Here is a 23672-nt window from a genome sequence, read left to right on the forward strand (position 1 = left end):
TTCCAGACAAAGCACTGTATGATCCAGCCCCTGTCTACTTCGGCCGGACTCCTACCATGAGCCCTCCTGGGTTGCTTCCTGTCCTTGGCATCAGGTTTGCTCTCCTTTCTAGGCTTTTCATATACTCTCCCCTCTGCCTGGAATCCCCTCCCCTCTTTGCTTGGCAGAATCCTCCTCTTTCTCTAGATGTCAGCTTAAGAAGTCCCAGGGACTTCCCTGGTGGTCCAGTGGTTAAGACTCTGTGCTTCCACTGCAAGGGGGCACGGGCTCATTCTCTGGTCGGGGAAGTAAGATCCCACAGGCTTTGTGGCACGGCCAAAAAAAAAAAAAGAAAGAAGTCCCAGGGAAGCTTTTCCTGGGTGCCCAGATGTTGGCTCCTCCTCCCCCTCCCCCAGCACCCCCTGCTTCCCCAGGTGTCAGGAGTTCAGCAGCCATCCTCTTCATAGCATGTAAGCTCCACGAGGTCAGGGACTGTGCCTGATTCTTCCCAGATAAATCCTGTGCACCTGGCACGGGGCTTGTCACATAAAAGTGAACAATAAATATTCACTGACCTGAATTGGATGGAAGATTCTAGAGGTGGAGCAGTTGTGGGGGCAGACAAGGTCCGGGGTGTGGTCCTACAAGTGGGTAGCTAAGTGGAGTGGAGGAGGAGGTCATAGGACACGAGGACGGCATGGAATGAAGAGGGCAGAGTGACGCATGGGTGGTCCCCGCAGCCCTGCGCCGTGAGAGAATACCAGAAGACTCCGAGTCACGTGCTCAAGTCTTTAATGAACGAGGAGAAGTAGGTGCAGCCATGGGGGTGGGTGGAGGGTTGGGGGGAAAGATGGCAGGGCCTAAGAGGGAAGAGTTTTCAAGAAGATGGAGGTGGAATGTCAGAGAGTGGTGGCCTCAGGCCGGTCAGATGGTGTTTGGTCTCCACCTGGCTCAGTTGGCTCAGGACTTGAGACTTCTGGGAATAGTGCCCACGAAGAGCGCTGGCGTGGGAGTAGTCAAGGTCCTAGGATGCTCTCGCCCTGTGTTGGACCCAGCAGCAGCCCCTGGAATGGGAAGCCTGGAATCTCAGAGGGTGTTGCCTGTGGCTTGTCTGCTGTCCTGCATGCGGGAGCTGCCTTGGGCTGAGCAGCTGGGGGCCGTCTGGTTCTGAACTGGTCGAGAGGGCCACCATGTTCCCCAGGGTTGGGTGGTCACAGCTTGGCAGTGGGGGCCACCTTGTTTCTTGAGGTCGGGAGTTCAGTGGATGGTATTGATGCCCTGCCCATGTCCCCTTTCCTGGGGGACATCCACTCATGGCTTATAGCTTCCCCTGGAGAATTGACCTTGACTGAGTAGGAGCCACCTACCCCTCCTGCCAGCCCTCCTGCTTGGGGTGAAACCGATGACTGACGGCTATGGGAGTTCCTAAGCCTGATGCCCTTTCCTCCGGGGGGACAACGCTGTGATGGGACTTATGATCCAAATGCCCTTCACCCCATGGGGATCAATCAGGTTAAGGCTGAGTTTCCCTGAACACACACCCTGCTCAGCTCCTCCCCCTTGCCATCCTGCTTCCTCTGTTCCTTCCTTACATGCACACAAATTCCTGCCATGGGCTCTGCTTCCAGGGACCCTGACCTAAGATGCGGTGGCTCTCTGATCTTGTTCAATAATCAGGGGTGGGCTTGGAGGCTCTCCAGGGATCATGGGGGCCACAGCCCCCCACAGATTCAGCTTATTTCTGCGGGCTTGGAAGGTCCCCTTCCCTCTTTAGGCCAAAGTTTCCTCACCTATAAAAACCTTTAGGCTGTGTGGAGGTACCAGAAATGGAATGACCAGTTTCCCCAAAGCTTCCCTCTTGGGAAGGATGCTGATAGCTGATAAGCACCCACAAATGGTGCTTAATAACTATTTTTAGATGAACAAATAAAAGAATGAATGAAGGTGCCCACATGTGAACTGAGGTTTTTAAACTATTGGGCGGGAGACTGAGTCAACCAAAGATATGTAATATGGACTTATTCAGTGTATCTGCATAACGCCATTCCGTTCAGACCTAAGCTTCCTGCCACTGTGCCCTCACTGTATGATGGGGGTGGATACCTTGGGAAGAAGTACCAAGTTCCCCTGGAAAGCTGAAGAGGCTGGCACGATGTTCCTTCTTTCGAATTCTAGCTCCGCAACAATGAAGTTGATTAAGGGATGTATACTACCTATGAAATGGTGTCTCCTAAATGATTTAGTATCTATCAGCTCCAGTAACAATAAAGAATAATTGCTGAATACCTTAAAAAAACAAACAAACAACCTTTAGGCTGGATTAGTTAAAACAACAAAACACACAAGCAAGGAAACACCATGCTGAACTCCCTGGGCTAGGTGTGGTGGAGGATTCAGATTCAGATAAACGAGACACGGTCCCTTCTGTCAAGCAGCTCATCGCCCCTTCACTCATTTAACAAACTTTTATTGAAGGCAGCAGGGAGCTGGATGACTCATCGTCCTGTGCGTGAAGGGCTTACAGACTCACGCGGAGAGGACCCCTCCAATTCGGGGAGAATGGCAGAGGTACAGGCGAGGCTGGCGCACGGAGAATGTGGTTGAGGCTGTCCCTGGGGTTTCAGGAAGCGTCCTAGCGGAGGGAGGAAGGGCATTCCAGCAGAGGGAACAGCATGTCCAAAAGCTCCCGGCACGACCCAGCGTGATGTGTCTGGTTGGAGGTCCGCAAGCCCTTTGGTGTGTTATGATGGTATGAGGAGGGTGGGGGTGAGGCTGGGGAGGTCAGCGGGGCCAGGTGGAGGGCAATGGGGGTGGTGGCCATGCTGGAAAGACTGTCAAAGCAGGAGGAATGATGTGGTCAGATTCGTACACAACTGCTCTGTCCCCGTAGAGGAGGGCAGATGGGAGAGGCCCAGTGGGAGGTGGTCAGGCTGTGGGGTGGGAGAGGAGAGGTAGATTCAGGAAACATTTAGGGGTTGAAATTAGTGGGATTTGGTGCTGTACTGGGAGGTGGGGTGTGAGGGGCTGGGAGATGGGGTGGAGATGAGGATGTCAGGCTAGCTCCTGGCTTAGACAATTGGGCGGATGGCAGTCTTATTCATGGCGGGGGGGTGGTGATCCTTGAGGAGGGCAGGTTTGGGGAAGATGACGTGGTCAGTTTGGGGGTTGCCGAGTGGGACATGCCTGGGGGTCTCCCAGATGGTTGTCCCATGAGCCATTTGTGTGTGTTCTGGGACTCAGGGCAAGTCTAGGCTGGTTTTGGCCGTTGTCAAGGTCTGAGTGGTGTGTATAGGGGAGGATGAGGGATTGTGTAGCCAGTAAAGAGAAGGGAAGTTCCTCATCCTTGAGGATCTGTGAGGGGCCCGTTAGCTTGGATGCTGTCCGTGGGTCCCTGGCCTGTGGGCGTGGGCCTCCTAGACACACTGGCAGACTGCCCATCCGGGACGTGCTCTCGGCACTGCCCCACACACAGCAGGCCTGCCTCTCCTACCCTCCAAGGGACTTACCTCTGGGGACCTGTGCTGGGCAGGGTTCGGGAGGCCGGAATGGGGGAGCCATGTGCACTCATCTGAGTGACACTCACTGAGAACCAACTCATGCTGGCACAGGGTCTCCTGGGGTCCCTCCCCTCCTGTTTTGACCAGCTGGTTGCAGAGTCCAGAGACCCCTGGGTCAGCCTCTGGGCTTCCCACCACGTCCTGGGGGCATGCTCTGTGTGTGGTGTGGGTGTGTGAGTGTGGTGTGCCTGTGTGTGTGTGTGTGTGTGTGTGTGTGTGTGTGTGTGTGAGATGGGTAAACCTGGATCTGAGGTTCCAGGGCTCAGAGGCCCACTGAGCGGTCTTGGCCTTCTCTCCAAGGTCCATTGTGAACCCCCCTGCTTTCCTTCCCATCACTCCCTCCCTGGTCTGCAAAACACTGAGAAAATCATATTTATTAAGGGTTTGACATACCCTATCAGCATATATAAAATCCCCTCCAGCCATCAACCTTCCTGCCCTGGGGCTGAGGACCCAGAGACCAATTTGCTTCCCAGCATTAGCCTCTGGGTGGGTCTCCTGAGCTCCACACCCACGTTCCTCACCTGCCCTGCCGTGGCCTTAGGGAGCAGGCAGAGGCTCTGGTGATCTCAGCTGCTGACCTCACCGGTTATGGATACCCACCCGCATCCACTGTACTTGACCCAGCCTTCATTAGGACAGAGTTCCCATCCGGGGGGTGCTCCCCCTGGGAGAGGGCATACGGTGGGCATGTCTCGGGCAGGTGAGTCCAGCACTGAGACCCCCGGCATCTGTAGCCAAGGGTCTCCAGGCACCTCTTGCCCACCGGGTGGGTGACCTCACTGAGGTTGAGCATGGCTGCGGCCACCATGAAGTGCGTGAAGACCTTCTTCCCCGCGGGCCGGGAGGTGTAGCAGTCCGCAGTGCGGGGGCCTGGCGACTCGGAGCAGGCCACCACGTGGGGCATGTCACGGTCCTGGTAGAGGCGCTGAAAGATGTAGAGGAAGCCAGAGTCGACGGCCGCCTTGAGGAGGAGACTCAGCAGGTCTGTCCACCAGAGCCCGCCCCGCTTCTTGTCCAGGTTGTTGTATAGGGATGGGACGTCGGGCCCGTGCTTCAGGCGGTGATTCCGCTTGCGCTCCTGGCGGTAGACCGCACGCATGACCACGAGCAGTGAGGGACACGTGACCAGCATGAGCTGCAGGGCCCAGAGGCGCACGGGGGACACGGGGAACAACTCATTGTAGCAGACGTTGGCGCAGCCTGGCTGGCGGGTGTTGCAGATGAAGCCCTTTTGCTCATCATCCCACAGCTTCTCGGCCGCCACCACGTACACCAGCACGCGGAAGATGAAGACCACGGACAGCCAGATGCGGCCCAGTGCCGTGGAGTACTTGTTCACCCCATTCAGGACGCCCCGCAGGAACGCCCAGTTCATGCTGACTGTGGCCTTTGTTCCTCGTGTGGATGATCTAGACCAGGGGGTCCCAAGGCCTAGGAGAACCGGGAAGTGGGAACCTTCATTAAGGGTGTGACTGGCAAACCATTTCACGACCACCGTATCATCATGTCCACACTGGCAATGACTCGGTGGGGTAAGGATTGCCATTGTCCCCAATTCACGGGGTAGTAAGCTAAGGCCCAGAGAGGAACACGCCCAAGGCCCACGGCTGGAAGTGGCAGAGCTGGTTTTGAACTTCCATCTTCCAAAATCAGGGCATATTTTATTCTACAAAGTAATAGATACATGTGAAGGGTAATCGTCCTGCATGGATGTGCCCACCAACCTCATGGACTCCAGCCTTCAGGCCTGCGGCGTCACGTGATTTCTAAAGAAATAGTAACAAAGTGCGGGTTGGACGATCTGCTCTCCCATCAGCCCCCAGGGCTGGACCCGGCAGGACGGGAGGGATGTGCATCTTTTTTTCTTGGCCGCGTGGCATAGCGTGCAGAGCTTCTCCTACCAGGGATCGAACCCGTGCCGCCTGCAGTGGCAGCATGGAGTCTTAACCACTGGACCGCCAGGGAAATCTGAGGGATGTGGATTTTTATCCTTCAACTTTCTCCAACTGAGCGCCAGCATGAGCCAGGCCCTGTGCCTGGTGGGCAGACCCCGGAGTGATATCCATCCTCATTCTCCTCTCCGGCTCCAGGATGTCCCCCACCCTGACATTCCCTTCCAAATGAAACAGGCTCTTTGGAACCATGGTGGCTTGGTATCATCCTGCCACCCCTTCTTTTGGTGCTGGGCCTGAGGGCTGACTGTCCTGACCACAGTGGGTTCCTCTGGAATTCCAACCATTCCAGCCTTTGGGAGGGATTGGGGAGGGGACAGAGCTAAGATTCTGGCACGGTCCTCCCCCCACCATCTACCTTTTCTTTCAGGGACATCTCCCCTCTCCGTCTGCTCAGTGGCTGTTTGCTGCCCACACAGGCCATTGTTTCATTCAGGCTGTGTCTTGCGTGCTCCATCCTCCACACCCCTTACCTGCAGTGACATCGTTTTCCACCTCTGGCCCTGGGCCCTCCCCTATCCCTGACTCAGGTATCAGCATCTTCAAACCTTGTGCCTCTGGGACATTTTCTGAGCCTCCTCCTCCATCGTTTCTGGAAGAATGCCTCACCGGTACTTAAATGGTCTGTTCACCTGTTTTCCGTGCCAGACTGTCAGCTTCTGGAGGGCAGCCTCCGCATATCATTCGTCTCTGATTCCCCAGGACTCAGCAATAGACAGTGAACACACAATAGACATTTGCTAAACCCAGTCGAAACCCCACTTCTTCCTCATCCCTCCTCTTATTTATCTCTTCTCTAGTCTTCTGTCCTCCCTTTGGTCTGGCAGGACATTCGTTCCCCTCCTTGGGGCTTCGCTGGGGTTTCTCCAGAGATCCTCTGTCCCCCCTACTCCTCCCTGAAGTCTGGCCCACAGCCCGAGGTCCCCTGGGGATCGTCAGCCCATCGCTGCCTCCCAGCCCAGCCTCCTTCCCGATTTGGTCCTCACCTTTCTTGGGTCTAGCAGCCAGTCTCCTGCCCCTGGGCCGGTCTGTCTGCCCATCTGCCTGAGGGCCTCCTGGAGGCAGCTTTTGTTCCTCACTCCCCTGCTGGGGGAGCTTTCTGAGCCAGTGAACCAAATGAGAGCGATCGGGTGGGCAGGCAGGTAGGCGGGCGGGCTTGCTGGGCCCACGTTCAGAGCAAACACCCGTGTCTCTTCTCCCCTGGCCCACGCCTTCTCTGCAGCTTGGCCAGGCATGGCTGGGTCTGGCTCCCCGTGCTGGCAGGGACACTGCCCGAGCAGGCGCAGGAGCCTGGTAGCCTCGTGTTCGGGACCTGGTTGGCACCAGATGGCATTGTCCCTGTCCCCCTCTCATTGCCCTATTGCCCCCGTCCCCCTGTCCCCAGGCCTCTCTCCTACCTTTTCTCTGGAAGCCTGGTTCTGAGGCCCTCAGCAGCTGACATCTATGATCCAGTCCTGGATTGCATTCTACCCTGGCAGGGCATTTCTGGGGACTAGAGCTTGGGCTGCTGGTGAGTTGTGTAGGGCGTGGGAGGGCCTGCCTATGGTTTCTCTGGACAAGGGCACCTCTGCCCTAGTGGAGACAAGGAATGCAGGTCGCAGCATGAAATGCACAGCCTCCCTGTCCAGCCTCTATGGGCCTGGGTTTCCAGGGAAGTCGGAGTGTGACCCAGTGGGGGCTGCAGAGAGGCCTTGGGCCTGGAACAGTGAACGTTAATGTGCAGCCAGGGAGGGGCTCCTTTGCCTCATTTCCCACAAGCATTTATAGAGCACTTCCTAACACCAGTGACTAATGCTTATGTGGCCTTTTCACAGACGGCTAACCCCATCCGCAGTCGTGAGCTCATCCAGACTCACGACCCCACCAGCTCAGCATTGTTAACCCATTTTGGAGAGGAGCTGTAGTCGCTTTCTCAGAGTTCCACTGGAACTTGTGTTCAAATGCAAGTGTTATGACTCAAAAGTCCATTAACTTTCCACCGAGACACGCAGTTCCCCATGTAATTAAGCTCCACTCTCTTTGCAGACAACCCATGGGCCTAAAACTGCAACTGGGGATAAAGGCTAGACTTGAGCATGAGCAAGGGGCATGACACCCACAGGAGTGCTGGGGGCGCTCTTACCTGGCTAGATCAAGTGCAGCCCTTTGCAGGGGCAGAGATGTTGACCCCATGACCTGATAAGGCTCACAAAGGTCGAAGGATCAAAGGTCACCTTGAATCAGTGAATGAATTGACTTTTATTAAGCCCTGACCGTGGGCACCACACACTGAAGGCATGTGCACATCCATTCTCGTATTAAGCCCCTCCTCACAGCGGCAGCCCTGTTGGGGGGCGCCTCATCATCTCCGTTGTACACAAAAGGAAGCCGAGGTTCAGCTCCGAGGGGTAACTTGCCCAAGGCCACACGGCTGGGGTTGGTGGCAGGAGCTGGGGAAAAGGGATCTGAACCCAGGTCGTCGGACCCTCCCTCTTGCCTGTCCCCACTCCCCGCACAGCGCTCCCACCCCCAAGGCTGCACCTTGGCTGCCGGGTCCTTCCAACCCAGGCCTGACCAGGCAGCCCCTCACAGGATGGTTTTATTCACGTGGTCTCGAGGGTGGTCTGGTGAGAGAGGAGGGGGAGCGTCTGAGCCCAGAAAGGTGAGGTTGTCCAAGCGGAGGTCGTCCTGTTTGGAGGAAGCGGTGGCCCAGTTCCAGCGGTGGCCCAGGCCCGTGGCCCGGGCTTTCCTCACCAGCAGGCACTCCCGGTACCTCTTGTTCACCAGGTAGGCCAGCTCCACCAGGTTGAGCACGATGCAAACGACGGCCATGATCACCATGAAGAGAGTGAAGATGTTCTTCTCCGTGGGCTTGGAGATGAAGCAGTCCACCGTATTGGGACACGGAGCCACGTGGCACCTGACCACGCGAGGGAGGGTGTATTTGGGGTAGAACGAGTGGAACACGTAAAGGAAGGCGGCATCCACGCCGGCCTTGAACACCAGGCTGCAGACGTACGTCCACCAGAGCCCGCCCCGCTTCTTGCCGGGGTCCGGGTAGAGGCGCCCGCCGTTCTTCCCTGCTGCCTCTTGGTGCTTCTTCTCCTGGGCCTCACGGTAGGCCACGTGCATGACCACGAGCAGCGAGGGGCACGTGACCAGGATGAGCTGCAGGGCCCAGAGGCGCACGTGGGACACGGGGAAGAACTCGTCGAAGCAGACGTTGGAGCAGCCCGGCTGGCGGGTGTCACAGTCGAAGTCCTTGTGGTCATCACTCCACACGCGCTCGGCCGTCACCAGGTACACCAGCACGCGGAAGATGAAGACCAGGGACAGCCAGATGCGCCCGAAGGCTGTGGAGTACTTGTTGACCCCGCTCAGGAGCCCCTCGAAGATCCCCCAGTTCATGGTGGCCCCGGGCGTCGGCCGCTACTGCAGGGAGAGGATGACTGTCATTTCCCAAGTTTATAGAACGCTCACGCTCAGCACCTTATAAGACAGTGTCACTGGATTGGATCCTCCCAACCACGGCGGAGCTAGGTTCTATTATCGTCCCCTTTACAGCTGAGGGAAACTGAGGTTCAGAGGGGTTGTGCAGGGTCACACACGATTAGGTGCAGAGCTGGGCCTTGAGCACAGGTCATTCAGCCCAGAACCCAACTCTTCCCCATAGCAGTGGGTGAAGGCAGGTCCGGGGAGCCACTCGTCCTCCCAGGTCTTAAGGAGGTGGGACATGCTGACTTCCCTCTCTCTCCCAACCATGGCCCTCCTCCTCAGCGAGTCAGACCTGGGGATGACTTCTCCTTTCCTTTCTGAGCTAGGCTGTCTCCCCTTAGACAGCTTCCTCCCAAGGGGAACCCGCTCTTTGCCTTTTACTTGGTTTGGGGGATGGGGCTAGAGAGGAGGCTGGAACCTCGTCCCCAAACTCCCGTCTGTTGTAACACCATAAATATCCAGGCAGTGTCCTGCTCACGTGCGGCTCACTTGAAGCAAGGCCAATGGCAATGCAGCTGAAACAAAAGCGATGATTCTCTTGATATTGATACAATAGGCTTCGTAGAGTAGCCTGGTATTCCTGTGCTTCCCAAACTGGTGTTCCATGGAACCCTGCTCAATAGGCTGGCAACAGAAGCAGCAAGAGAAAAGGATTCTCTTCTGTGTTCAAGAAAAGTAGTCAAGCACTATGTTCAGCGCACAGTTAAATAGGTCCCTTTACTTGACCATGCTAATAAATTCACATTATGAATCTCCCAAAGGAGGACAGAATATGCAGCATTGCACCAACTCCTTTGACTGTAGAACCCTTTTTTGTCATCTTGTAGAACAGCCTTGTCAAGACACCGAAATGGGAAATGCTGCTCTGGTCAGTTCTGCTGGCGAGTTTGGTGTGATGAACACACAGGAATCAGATTTACCTCCAATTAGGGAATGTGACAATGGTTCAGAGTGAGGGGCGCCCACGGCCTCTCTTGGAATTCCTCTGTCTGGCTCCTGGGGGCGGTCCACTGAGACCTGTGCACGGTGGTCTTACCCTACTGGGCTCCCTGGGACCTCAGGGAGCCTGTCTGCACAGCCTGTTGCTCTAAGGGGTTAGTGCTGGTCTAGGCCAAAGGTGACTGTGCTGTCCTGCCTCCGCCGCCCCCTCCACCAGCTGCGTGATCCACTGCAGATGGGCAGGGTAGTGATAAAAGCCAGCATTTATCGGGTGTTTATGCAGCGCCAGCACTGTTCTGAGCACTTTGCATGAATCAATACAGCAACTGTATAAAAGGGTATATGTTTTATTCCCAATTTACAGATGAGGAAGTGGAGCACAGAGAGGTTTGCTCATAGTTACACAGCTGGTAAGCGGCAGAGCTGGGATTTGAACCCAGGCAGGCTGGCTTCGGAGCCCACACTCTGGGCCTGGGCCCCTTTCCTTGGGTTTCGGGAAGCTGCCTGCTGTGTCCACTCCCTCCTCCACCAGGTGAATCCCCGGTAGGGGAGGCTGGGGGTGACTCTGCTCCCTGCCCTGTCTCTCCACTGTCCTGTCTACATAAGAATGTGGGCCCCCGCTCTGAATCATCCGCTTGTCTTTGCTCAGTCCTGCTTAAGGTGGGTGGAACTCCTGGCAGCTTCTCAGGGAACACCCAAGGAGGCTCTAGCCCAGGGGTGCTCCGCCCAGCCCAACCTGGGGTTGGCGGGGTTTTGCAGGCCCAGGTAGAGCTGCCCCATCTGCTTAGCTCCTGGCCCCTCTGGGAGCCCCTCTCCCACTCAGTCCCTGGCTCCCACCTCTGCTCAGCTGGGGAGAAAGGTGAAAAACTCAGAGCAGAGGAGGGGGGGGGCCCATCTTCATTCCTCCACCATCAGGACGCAGGGCGGCCTTGTGTTCAGGCCACTCCCCCGGCACTCCACCAGAGAAGTCTCCCCCTTCCAGGTGTGCTGAGGGGCAGAGCACATCTGGACACAGATGGCCTTACCTGAGTGGCTACTCCTCAGGGCTCTCTGGGTACCGGCTCCTGGCTGCCAGCCGTCGAACTCAGCAGGCAGCGGGAACTCATGTCAGAACCAGGGAGAGTGTCTGGGGAAGCCCGTTCCTAGGACAGAGCCTGCACATTTCGGCAGGCAGCCTGGGTGTGCCGCTGGCCAGGAGGAGGAGCTGCGCCAGGCACTGCCACTGGCTGGGCCCCAGCCTCCCCAGACTGCCTCTGATGAGGCCAAGGAAATTTAGGGGTTCCCTCCTCCCAGGGGCTGGGCCCCAAATCCTGGCATCCTCTTGGGGACAACCACAGGTCCACTCTGAGTCCCCGCTTGTCTTCCCGTCCCTGGCCTTGTGTGGAAGAAGCCGAGGCCTGACCTGGCTTCTTATCCTTTCCAGAAATTCCCACTGCCACTTCTTGGGACGCTATGGGCCGCTCCAGACACTCCTCCCTCTCTAGTTGCTGCTCAGTGGCCTTCTGTTCTCACAGCTTCAGTTACCTTTGGAAATGCCATGAGTCCCAAATTCTCTCTCCAGCCCAAATGCTTTTGCCCATCAATAGTCCCCACCTGGATGCCCTTCCTTCACCTTTCTCCTCACCTGGCCTACTCCTCCAAGAAGCCTTCCCTGACTGTGCAGGCCCAGGTGGCTTAGGGCCCCATCTCGGGGCTTCCACTGCTCTCAGCCTCCACACTCTCATCAGACTGTATTGGAGTAGTTGATTTTAATTGAATTTGCTCCAGGGACCCGCCTGTTGAATGAGCAAATCAGTTCCCATGAACGGACATTTTTAGGGGCTTGTCGTGAGCACAACATAACACGGATCAGCCCCTGACCCCCAGGAACTCACCAGCTTGACCTTAATTACCAGTTGATAAGTCTAGTACCAGCTGCATAGCCTCTCATGATGGCGAAGAGCTCGTGGAACAGTTTCTGGGCCCAGCTTCCCATTGCTGCTGGAATCTAGTTCAGTCTTTGCACCCCAACACTGAGTATCTGAGGCATTGTACAGAAAGCCACCCTCTCCCCTGCACACACAGCCCCACTCCTCCCCAGACACGTACACCAAGCTCCTCCCCAACCCTTTCATGGCTGACTGCCCTTCACTGTCTACCCCGACCCCGAGGGGCTGCCCCCTACCCCCATACCAGACACACTAGCCCTTCCATCAGCCCGTGTTTTGAATTCAAGAATCATTGCTGAGACACGGCTGTGTGCCAGGTGCTGTGTTTGGGGCTGGGCTACACAGATAAAGAGAGGAGCAGAAGAGGTTGTCAGGGTCTCCCAGCCCGGGGCAGGCACACAGATAGGGTCCCAGAGACACAGAGATGTAAGAAGGACGTTGAGGGTGAGTTCCAGCAGAAGGGACTTGGGGTCCCTTGGAGTGGATGAGTCCTGTTCAGAGCAGGTGCCTCCCTGTCTAATGGGTGAGGCAGAAGAAGGAGCTGCCTTAAGGCAGGGGAGATCTGCATCTGGAGCTCATACACCCCTACGTCTGGGCCCACACCCCTGCATCTGGAATCTCACAGCCCTGGATTTGAATCTCACCTCTGGTTCCTTCAGATCTGGGGACTTTCCCTGTTTCTCGGATGTACAATGAGACATTCTGTGCCCGTGAGGGGTGTCCTGTGAGGACAGTGAGAGCGATGCAGGGCGGTGCCTGAGTGCAGGCTGCGTGGCCTGAATCCGGCTCTGCCTCTTCCTCTGCATGTGGTGCCAGTTTCCTATCCGTGCAGTGGGACAATAGCATTGCCTACCTCGTAGGGTTGGCGCACAGATTAGCCCAGCCAATAGAGACACAGTGCCAGAACAGTGCCCGGCACAAAGGAAGCGCTTTCTACCACTGCCTCTGATGTATGTGAACTGCCCGCACACACCTGGCACGTGGTGGGTACCCAAAATGACTTCCTCCCCCCTTCCCTGTTCATCTCTTCTCTCTGAGATGTAAGGAAGGCAGAGAAAGGAGGGGGAGACAGACTACTCGCCAGAGGAAATCTCATGTGGATGGATGATGTCTTTGGGTTAAAAAGGCAAAACCCGGGTCAGGCAGTGACGGTTGGGGAGTGGGGAGGGCAGGCAGGAGGTGCCCCGGGAGGGTTTCTCATTAGTGCCTGGTCGCAGCCTGTTGGTCTAATTAGCTTCTAAGATGTCCTTTATCAGCAGGTCACACGGGGCCTGAATTCAATGGACGGTGTGTCCAAGAGCCACAAACACCGCAGGTCTACAGCGAGCGTGGCACATCCCACATGCACACACTCTTCCACCCAGGCCACACTATGGGCATGATGCTACACACTGTGGGGCAGTGCTGGGCCCTGAGTGCCTAGTATGGGGCCTGTTAGGTACCACGTTAGGCCTCTGTTTACGTTTTTGGAATGAATGATGTATGAAATATACACACCCTGCAAAGAGAGTCACACATATCTGTCCCCCTCTACGTTCTTCCTCCAAATGATTGCCAAGTACAGGAGAGAGGAGACACATGAATGGATCGGGTACAACGTTGTGAGAAGAGCTATAAGAGACATACAACAGAGAGGGGAGTGTCAAGTTCTGCCAGAGGGAGACCCAGACAAAGTGACATTTAAGCTGGGTCTTGAAAGATGTGTAGGAGTTCACCAAGAGGAGATGAGGAGGACAGGCCTTTGAGGCAGAGGGCATAGAGTGTGCAGTGAAGGATGATGGAAGAGCTTTGGAGAGTGGGCTGGAGGAGGCAGCAGTGGGGGCACTAAAAAGCAAGGACATTCTGGACCGTGAAAGATCTGGAACACTGTGTTAAGGGGCTTGGATTGATCTTGTGTGCAGAGGGAGACCTGGGGGAAGGAAGGAGGCTATGTGTTCAGATTGGTACAGTCAATTCTCATTCTTCATGGTAGTTACGTTCTGTAAGTCACCACAAACACTGAATTAGCAAATCTTGAAACTTTGCCAGTAGGGGAAATACAGGGTTCGGTTCCTGCGAGCCTCTGGTTACAGCATTTTCATCAACTGATCAATACGTAACCTTGTTCTACGTGTGTTTCTCTTGAAAGACACCTTAATTATATATAGTGTTGAATCATTAATGTTGAACTCAATGGCCAACAGCGCTATTACTTACTCCTGAACGAAGCTCATCTTTCTATCCTCTTTTGTTTTGGCCCCGGCATGTGGGATCTTAGGGATCCAGGGATTGAACCCGTGCCTCCTGCCGTGGAAGCAAGCAGTCTTAACCACTGGACTGCCAGGGAAGTCCCCCTGAACAAAGCTCATCTAACACGTATTTTCTCCCTAAGGCCCATCACAACCTTCCTATGCTTGGGAACACCAGACAGTACTTCAGTGCTACGCTTGGGGGCCAGTTTAAACAGCAGAATCACCTTCCACAAGCACAAAAATGCAAAAAAGGGGTACTAAATCAACCTCCAGTGGGGCACTTGTTTACAGTATCAGCTGAAACAAGAAGACCAAGCAACCCCTTGTTCAACCTCAGCTGGGAATGTGCACATCGGTGACTCAAGTGTTTTGCTGCTCTGTGCGTGTCCACGGATGACAGCGAAAGCACTGCAAGTATTGATTTTGGGGTTAAACAAATAAATTTTAGTGACTAGACAAACTCACCCATATGGAATCTGTGAATAATGAGGATTGATGGTATGTTTAGAAAGCTCCCGCTCTTCGAAGGAAGAGGCGTGCGAGACCAGTAAAAAAATTACTGCAATGATTTGGGGAAGAGATGAGCCAGACGGGTGGATTTGGGAAATAGCTGTCAGATACAACTGGCAGTGTTTGGACTCTGAGTGGATGCAGGGAAGGAGGCAGGAGGAAGACCCAGGAGGGCGCCCAGTTTGCTAGTTTTGGTGATTGGGCAGGTGGTGGGTCTCCTGATGGAAGGAAGGAATACGGGAGGAGAGCAGGTTGCTTGGGGGGGAGGGGAGGAGCAGGTGAGGGGGAGTTCTTCCCAGATGTTTGGGAGTTAGTTCAATGTTCCATGTGCTGAATGGGAGAGTGTGGAGGACAGCTGTGTGGATTGTCCGTAGCCAGCAGCTGGCAGCAACAGCTGGGCATGTACTTTGGGGGTTCTCAGCCCCAAGGGGGTGGTGGGAGCCGCTGTCGGGGTGGACGAGGTGACTTTGGGAGAGTGTGCGGAGTGAGAAGAGAAGATGGTCCAGGCAGAGCTCGGGGGAGCACTGACGTCTAGGAAGCAGGCAAGAAAGATGCTTGTGGAGGAGAAAGCACAGTAAGGGACAGGGAAACCAGGGCGGGCAGGGGAGGAAACCCAGCGGTAGAGAGGCCGGTCAGGTCCCTGGGGACTTTTGCCCGAGTGATTTCTGCAGAGCGATGGGGACAGAAGCCAGAGAGCCGTGGGTGGCACGTTTTCAGGAAGCTGACAAGCGAGGTAGAAAGGCGGGGGATCAGAGCTGGGGAAGGGTTCGCTTCTTCTGGGGAGATGGGGACAGACACATCAAAGGAGCTGCTGGAGAGCCATCTGACCTGCAGTTAGATCTTGTTTTATATCTGTCACCCTATCCCTTCCCCACTCTGCTCTTTCCTGGTTCCCTGGCCTCTACTGGGCTGTCTCTGTCCCCCCAGTTTTCAGCCCAGGTACTCCTGGCTCTTGTCACCGCCTCCAACATGTTCTTCTGGCTCAGGCTGAGCCCTGCCTGTTCTCCCTGTTCATGGGTGTGGGGTGGGTGAGAGTTGGAGTCTTTTCTGGAGACTAGCCGTCCCCCCAGGCTCCCTTCTGAATGCAGAGGGCAGAGGACAGCACAGGCATCGGGGCCCGATACCCCACCAGTTACCCATCAAAACTACTGTTCCCAAAGGCAAGTAAACTTTTGGTCTTGGACGAACAAGCTAGGTTGGCCTGTGAGGCCAAGGTGGTGTCCGTTCACTGTTCTCAGGAGAGGTGGGAAGGCTGGACAATGGGGTAATGGTATCAGCTTCGTCACCGGGCGCCGCCCCTGTGCCAGAAACCATGTCAAATGCTCTATGTGCATCCTGTGTGTAACACTCCCTGCTCTCACCTGGCCCCTCTCTAAGCAGTTGTCCACACAAGCAGAGTCATCTTTGGAAAACACAAATCATATTAAAACAATCTGTTCCGGGTCTTTCAGAGGCTCCCCATTGTCTTGAAAAAAAAACTCCGGTTGCTAATATGTCCTATAAAGTCCTGCATGACCTGGCCTCTGCCAGCCTTTGTTCCCAGTCTCTTCCCTTCCGTTTTTGTGCTCCAGCACAGTGGCCTTCTTTCACTTTCTAGAACGGAGGAGTCTCTTTCCCACCTCAGGGCCTTTGCACATGACTCAATGCTCTTTCCTCATTTTCTTTGAGCTAGCTACCATCAAGTTCCAGAGATCAATTTATTTTTTTATTATTATTTTAAAAATAAATTTATTTATTTATTTTTGGCTGCGTTGGGTCTTCATTGCTGCACACGGGCTTTCTCTAGCTGAGGCGAGCAGGGGCTACTCTTCATTGTGGTGCGCAGGCTTCTCATTGCGGTGGCTTCTCTTGCTGTGGAGCACGGGCTCTAGGCGTGCGGGCTCCGTAGTTGTGTCTCACGGGCTTAGTTGCTCCGCAGCATGTGGGATCTCCCCGGACCAGGGCTCAAGCCCGCGTGTCCTGCATTGGCAGGCGGATTCTTAACCACTGAGCCACCAGGGAAGTCCCTCTGGATATCAATTTAAATGTCACTTTCAGGAAAGCCATTCTTAACCCCTGAAACTAGGTCAGGTTCTTTGTTATCTATTCTCTTTGCATGTGCTTCTCTGTTGTATCCCTGTCACAACTGCATTCCTAGAGTTATGGGTGTGCTTGTGTGTTTAATGTCCTCTCCTCCTTTAGACCGTAATCTTCAAGAGGACCAGGCCCAGAGGTCAGGCCATGGGAATCATGCTCGCTGCTCCATCTCCACCATCTGGCATAGCACCTGGCATGTAGTAGGTGCTTTATGAGTATTCGGAGATGAACGGATGAATGATTCTGTTTATTGAAAGTAAAAAAGCCAAGAACACCGCCAAATCCTTGGGCACAAGGGTACTGAAGTGAAACTGTTTTGAGAGTCTGGGCTCTGGAGCTTGGCTGCCTGAATTCCCACCCCAGCAATCCTGCTTACCGGCTGTGCAGCCCTGCACAAGTTTTTAGCCTCTCTGGGCCTCAGTTTCACATGGAACATAGGGACTACGCTAGAACCTACCTCATAGGATCGTTGTAAGGCTCAGATGAATAAAAATATGTAAAATATATACACCTGGTACCTAATAAACATGTAATAAATGCTGGCTGCCGTAATTCTCAGCCAGGACCGCTATCTGGGAGTGAGACTGAGCTGACGCTGCTCTCTGATTCCTGTCCCCGATGACTTGGACATGTCTTTGGGAGAGCCCGTCTCAGCTCCGCTGAGGGGAAATGCGGGGAGAGGTAAACAGCCGTGTGGGCCTGAGCAGTCCAATCCTTCTCCGTCACTGGAAGGACACGAGATGCTGCAGATCGGATTCCTCCCTCCAGATGCCTAGAGCGGGGTGGGGGAGACCCCGTCACGTAGGTTCTGGGGGAAGAGCCGGACCCAGCCGCCGGGAGAGCTTCCTCTGCTGCTGACCTGCGTCTGCTGTGAGGCCTGGGCTGGCTTTAGCCAGACAGCCTGCTCCTTTGCTAGAGAAGCTTTGCTTTCTCCTGGAAAGAGTTGTGAGTTCCCATCCCTGGCGAGACTTCACGGCTATGCTTTTGCAGAACGAGGGGAGTTGTGGGATGGCAGGAGTCTAGGAAGGGTGGGAGACAGGCACGGCAGAGAGGAAGCAGAGCTGGGAAGGGGAGAGAGCTGGGTGACAGACAGAGCCCGCACAGACCCGGGCTCAAGTCCCCCTCTACTACCTAGCCGCATGTACTTGACCAAGCCAAGTTTTCTTTCTGAGACTTAGTGTCATTCCTGTACCCGGGGGTGACGGCTGATGTGGAGGAAAGTGATAGAGAGGAAAAGTGTGGTGGGTCATGGCTGGCACGGCCAGCCCCCATTCCTTTACTTCCCTGCTCTGCAGGCTATAACTCTCTGGTTGCTTGGGTGGACATTCTTATTTTTTATTTTATTTTTTTTTAGATATTAGATTTTAATTAATAATATTGGCTGCACCGCACAGCATGCGGGGGGATCTTGGTTCCCTGACCAGGGATCGAACCCGTGTCCCCTGCAGTGGAAGCACGGAGTCTTAACCACTGGACCGCCAGGGAACTCCCAACGTTCTTATTTTATCTTCCTGGGGCCCCAGGTGGGCACATAGCCACGCTGTTCCCCTGGGGCCCTAAACCCACCCCCAGTTCTGCCTATGCTCCCGTGCTCAGCCCGAGGGGGCTGGAGCTGGCCTCGCCCCTTGGCCTCTCTCTGCTATTTCTGTGGCTCTGGGCAGACTGAGTCACGGCAGCAGTGAGGCCCACTGTCCCTGAGGCTGGGGGCCCGATGCTTCCGTACCTCCCCCTCCCTCCAGCCAGGCCCAAATCACCGGGTGCTCTGCTGTCCCTGGGCAGCTTGCGCAGCCTCCTCTGCAGAGGGTCGGGAGGCCGATGTACAGTTCTTGCAGCTTTGGCCACTGGCCACCACATTCTCTGCTGCTGGCATTCCAGGGCCAGGGACCTCCCTGTGGACTCTGGCCTGGGTGCTCAGCACCTCTGCTCAGTCACGGTCTAGTGTGGGGACCACATGGCTTATTGCAAACAATTGGGCAGATCTGGGTTTTAAACTTTGTTCCATGAAGCAGTGAGTACAGGGGGTGGGTGCTGTCAGAACCCAGCCCACGTCTCCTTGGCCTGTTCTGCTTTGGTGGTCGAGGGGACCTATGTAAAGCATGGTGACTTACAGTAGGTGGGCTCAGTGCCCAGTGGCCGGCACCTGCCACTAGGCCGGCCGGGGCTCTCTGGGCTTCTGGGGTCTCTCTGCCCGTGAATGGGGCAGCCTGGAAGTGCCAGGGAATTGCCACCTCACGGGGGGCAGCCTTCAGCCAATGCCTTACGGAAGTTAGGGCATGATTCCTCCAGGCTCCTCCCCCTTGGGTTGAGATAACTGTGAGGTCCGCGTCCTAGTCTTTCCCAGACTGAGTTCAATCCCCAGCAGGACTGAGCTCAGTTGTCCAGAGAAACTCACTCAATTACATACCTTCACCAGCTTCCTTCCCTTCTCTGCCTCACTCCCCATTCCCATGCCCATATTTCCTGGGATCACCTCCCAAATAAGCAACTTGTTTGCAAACCCGTGTCTCAGGCTTGCCTTTTGGGAGAGCCCAAACTAAGACATCTGTTGTTGAACAAGCAGCAGCCTCACTTCCTGTGCGATTCCCCCGTCCTTAGGCTAACCAGCCTCACAAGCTTGCTCTCCTGTAGACTGTCGATTGGCCCAGGGGTGAGGCTGGCCCCAAACCGAGCTCATCAGTCACACCTACCTTGTCAGTTGATCAACCCAAAGTGACAGTGTAACCCACGCTGATCTGCCAGGGGTCCTTCCCTGGGACTTCGGAATATGCGCAGGGACAGAGTCCGTTGATGATAAACGCTGGACCAGCTGGTGTCCTGCTGTTTGGAAATGCTGCTCGGCTGGATGAGATAATGATCCTGGGACAGAGCGGGAAGCAGAGATGAAGAGCACGTGAGTGCTTGGAAGATGTTTGCGTCTCCGGCTCCGTTTATCTTTGGAACCCAGTGTTGTTTCCCCACTGCACGGTCCCTCTGCCCGAGTCTGTTTAATTTAGGTTTCTGTCGCTCGCAACCAAGAATACTCTGTGTGACCCTGGGTTTGCCATTTAATGGAGCCTGGTGCATGGTAGGTGTTTGATAAGTATCTGTTGACTGATGTACACTCTCTGGACCCCATTTTCCTCATTTGCATGTTAGGGTCAATAATACTTTATAGGTTGTCGGAAATATAAGTTAGACAGTGAAAGGGCAGGGGCTTTGAAGGGTTGGACCCAAGCAGAGAGCTTCCTTCTGCCCAGAAGGCCAGGAATGGGGGGACCCAGGGAGGGGAGGCACCTTGGAGGAGGGGCGCAGAGCCCTGCCGGGGTCTGTGGATGGACAGGGCCTGGCGGCTGCTGGCCAGTGAGGGCTGCGTGGAGATGATGATGACGATCAGGGTAGAGTGGGAGGAACGGCCGGGAGTGACTTTTGTTTTTTCCTTTTGAGAGAATCGATAAGCAGGGCAGAGAAGGGAATTAATGTTTATTGACTCTCTGTTATGCGCGGGCACTGGGTCCAACTCCTTGCACACTTCCGAGAGTACAGACTGGTGACCTGGAGGCAAATGTTTTGTTTGGCCTTCATGGGGCTTAAAGAAACATTTCAATTAATTGCCAACATATACATATCTGGAGATTCCACATGAAAAGCTGGTTGGGGGCCGCTCTTGAAAACTTGGAAGTTCTAGCAACGCGGGGCCCACATTCCCTGTGGCATTGATAGGTAGAGTGACGAACAGCTGCCCCCTTTTGATGAGGCATCTGCTCTCTAGTTTGCACTGACCCCTCCCGGCCTCTTCCCTCATGCATGGGACTTGCCTGGCCCTGTAGTCATCTGAGATGGTCGTTCTGGGCGTTTTCTCAACAGCCCTGCAAGGTGGGTACCCTTAGCCCCATTTTACAGATGATCAAACTGAGGGTCAGAAGTGAAGTCATCTGCTCCAGGTCACACAGTTAGGAAATGATACAGCTGGGATTGTAGCTCAGTTCTTACCGACCCCAAAGTTCATTCTCCTGGCAAAAAACAGGGAGTGTTTGGCTGCAGGTAGAGAGGGGAAGGAGGAGTAAGAGAGGTTTGGGATCAGTGATTGGGAAGAAGAGGTGCCACGGATGAAGCAGGGAGACTGGGGGGAAGATGATATAGTCAGACCCGGGCATTGCGAGTTTGAAGGGACCCCAGGCTATCCTGAGGAAGGGGTCTGTTCCCAGGTGACTTTTAGGATGCGGAAGCTGGTGCTGGTGTCTGTGGTAAACAGAGAAATGGGTGGTTATGGAGGCTTAGCCGAGGGGAGTGAGGCAAGAATGATGTCAGGTGTATTATTGAGAGCCGGGGTGGCAGGTGCTTCGGGACATTAGGAGGAGGAGGGTAGGGTTGGGGGAAGTAGGGGGGGATGGTGTGTCCAGGTTTGGAGGTTTCAGGGCCAGTGGAATGTACACGGGGAGGTGTCCCGGGGACAGTTGGCCAAACAGGCTGGAACATATCTCCAGAACATCTCCAGGCTGGAGATAATGGTCTAGAGATTAAGCTGTGCTGTCCAGGGCAGACAAAGGGCCCAGGTGGGGGTTGGGAGTTGAGGGGACGGGGTAGGGAAGGGGATAGGGGGGTGGGGTGTCACTACCATAGTATTTGGTGGAGGTTGGAGGGATGCCCCCATTCACTTTCTCTGACCTTCCGCCCCTCCTCACCCAGCGGGCTTCTCCATAATCAGCTTCCCTGGGGACGTTTGAGGGAAATGGACGAACGTGAGGCAGGCAGGGAAGGAGGGAGGAAGAACTGGTTATCACTCCCCCTCGGCTCCAAGTGGATAATTACACAGCTCTTTGAGCCCCAGGACTGGGCCAGGCAGCAATCCATACAGACAGCCTCTCAAAATGAATGGGACTCCAAGGGGTTTGAGATGGGGGGAGGGCCAAGGCTGGGAGAGGCCGAGGGGAGATGAACTGGAGACAGAAAGACACTGTTTCTGACAGAGAGAGCCCGCAACGCAGGGTATGAAAGAGAGATGGAGAGAAAGGGAAGGAAAGAGCAAGGAAACCGAAGCCCAGAGAGGTTAAGTCACCTGCTCAGAGTCACACAGCGCTGAGGTGAAGCTGGGCTTGGGCTGGTCGGTCTGTCTGCTTCCAGAATGCCTCGTCTTTGCTTACTTTGTGGTTCTGCCTTTGCCTTCACTGGGAAGTCATGGGGAAACGGGCCTGTAGGAACCCCTTTGGCTTCTGGAGATGGTGAAAGAGGAAAAGGGGGCAGGCACTACTCGTCCCTCAAGGCTGGCTCAGACTGAGACCCTCCCCTGCAGGAACTAAGGGCAAGGCGTGCTTCCTCTCTCTGGGTAATCGGCTTGTTTTTCCATATCTGGTCCCCACCCCGCCCCAGGCTGTGAGTTCCTTGAGGGCAGGGCTGGGCTGGGGACGTCTCAATCCCTGCACAGAACACTCAGCAAATTTAAACACCAGGCAGAAGAGAGACAGTGAAGTTGGAGTCTGAATACATCTTGAGTTCGGTTTACAGAATTGTGTGAATGTTAATCTCTTGGTTTTGGTAAGCATACCACCACGGTTGTGTAAGATGTTAACAGGAAGGGAAGCTAGGTGAAGGGTATACTAGAGCTCTCTGAACTACATGTGTAATTTTTACATTATCTCCAAATAAGTTTATTAAAGGAAAACAACAGGGCAGATTCTAGCTGTTGGCTGGGGGCAGGAAAGGGGGCTGATAACACTGGGCAGAGGTCAGGGCCCCAGAGGGGAGCTGGGGTGCGGACAGTTGACCCAGGCGTCCCACAGCAATGTTCTCACCCAGATGAGGCACCTGAGGCTCGTGGCGCAACTCACTTAGGGCCCCATTGGCCAAGTGTCACCAGGGCCCCAGCCCAAATGTGAACTGTGCTCACCCTGATTTAGTTCACCAAAAGGTGGAGGTGGTGGGAAAAAGTACCAGAAATATCCCGGCAGTCTCTACCATCTACTTCACACCTATCATGTGCCGGCAGCCTCCTAAACTGCTGCACACACAATATCTATTTGAATTCTCACAAAATTCCATTCCATGGAGTAGTCTGAGGCTCAGAGAGGTTAAGTAACTTACCCAAGGTCACACAGTATGTTCTGGCCAGAGCTCATCTGAGAGCCAGGATGGGAGACTTTTCCAAGCTCGCCCCATAAAGGGGATGTCTTGTAGATGCAGCAGGGTTTCCAGGTCTCCGAGGGCAGGAGTGCCGGACCGCCAGGCCTCCAGCAGCCTGGAACTTGGGAGCCGCAGAATCGAGGTTGTCTCAGGCCCCTCACCCAGTAGCTCCTCCGTCATCTCATCTTGGCTCTTGTCTGCACTGCCGCTCTGTCCTCTCTGACACTGGGCCCTGAAGGCCATCTGTCCCTGCTACATCCTGGATGCTCAGCTTCTCCTTTTGGCCTCTGTGCCCCCTGCTGCCAGTCTAGCTAACAGAGCAACAGATTGGCCTGCCCTTCCTCTTGTGGACTGGCCACCCTGGGGTCCAGGCAGCTGTGGCCTAGACGGGTGGGGCACGCAGGCCAGTATGGCTCAGGCTGCACTCTGCTGATGGAGAGCTTGGCTTTGAATCCCTACTTGGCCCCTGTGTGATTCTGGGCAAGTTACTTCACCTTTCTGTGCTCTCAGTTCATCATTGGAGGTAATAATGGTCCATGCCTTATGTGGTTGCTGTGAGGACTGAATGCATGTAAAGGTTTTAGGACAGTGCCTGGCATGGAGGAAGCACCCTGCCACTACAGATTATTATTATTATTGTTGTTGTTGTTATTACCGTTACAGAATATGGTGTCTCTGCTTGGCAGGGGCAGTGAGTGGAGCCAGCAGTGATGGACACATCTGCTACACCCAGCCAGTCTATGGACTGTTGACTCCAACACTCTCCTTCCTAACCTGTTTGTGATCCTGTCTGAAGGACTCATCCTAAGCAAAGGGAGAGTTCAGACTTCCCTGTACAGGAGTGTGTGTGTGTGTGTGTGTGTGTCTGTGTGTGTGTGTCTGTGTGTGTGTGTGTGTGTCTGTGTGTGTGTGTGTAAAGTAATTCTG

General features: G+C 54.9%; 2 protein-coding genes and 1 long non-coding RNA gene across 3 annotated transcripts; all 3 read right to left on the reverse strand.

The window, feature by feature from the left end:
* Positions 1-3934: 3934 nt before the first annotated feature.
* Positions 3935-5188, reverse strand: GJB4 (gap junction protein beta 4). Its single transcript, XM_033838399.2, has one exon. It carries the CDS (start codon positions 5083-5085, stop codon positions 4126-4128), a length of 960 nt encoding a protein of 319 aa, XP_033694290.2. The 5' UTR covers positions 5086-5188; the 3' UTR covers positions 3935-4125.
* A 2522-nt stretch (positions 5189-7710) lies between these two features.
* On the reverse strand, positions 7711-11086 carry LOC117307854 (gap junction beta-5 protein). The gene is made up of 2 exons (XM_033838380.2): positions 10930-11086; positions 7711-8902 (listed from the first exon to the last, which is right to left on the reverse strand). Exon 2 carries the CDS (start codon positions 8876-8878, stop codon positions 8057-8059), a length of 822 nt encoding a protein of 273 aa, XP_033694271.1. The 5' UTR covers positions 8879-8902; positions 10930-11086; the 3' UTR covers positions 7711-8056.
* Positions 11087-16481: 5395 nt separating this feature from the next.
* LOC141276217 (uncharacterized) lies at positions 16482-21761 on the reverse strand. The gene is made up of 3 exons (XR_012325463.1): positions 21685-21761; positions 19337-19505; positions 16482-16581 (listed from the first exon to the last, which is right to left on the reverse strand). It is a non-coding gene; the product is annotated as an uncharacterized lncRNA (long non-coding RNA).
* Between the last annotated feature and the right edge of the window lie 1911 nt (positions 21762-23672).

The sequence above is a fragment of the Tursiops truncatus genome, chromosome 1 (assembly GCF_011762595.2).
Source record: "Tursiops truncatus isolate mTurTru1 chromosome 1, mTurTru1.mat.Y, whole genome shotgun sequence".
NCBI lineage: Eukaryota > Metazoa > Chordata > Mammalia > Artiodactyla > Delphinidae > Tursiops > Tursiops truncatus.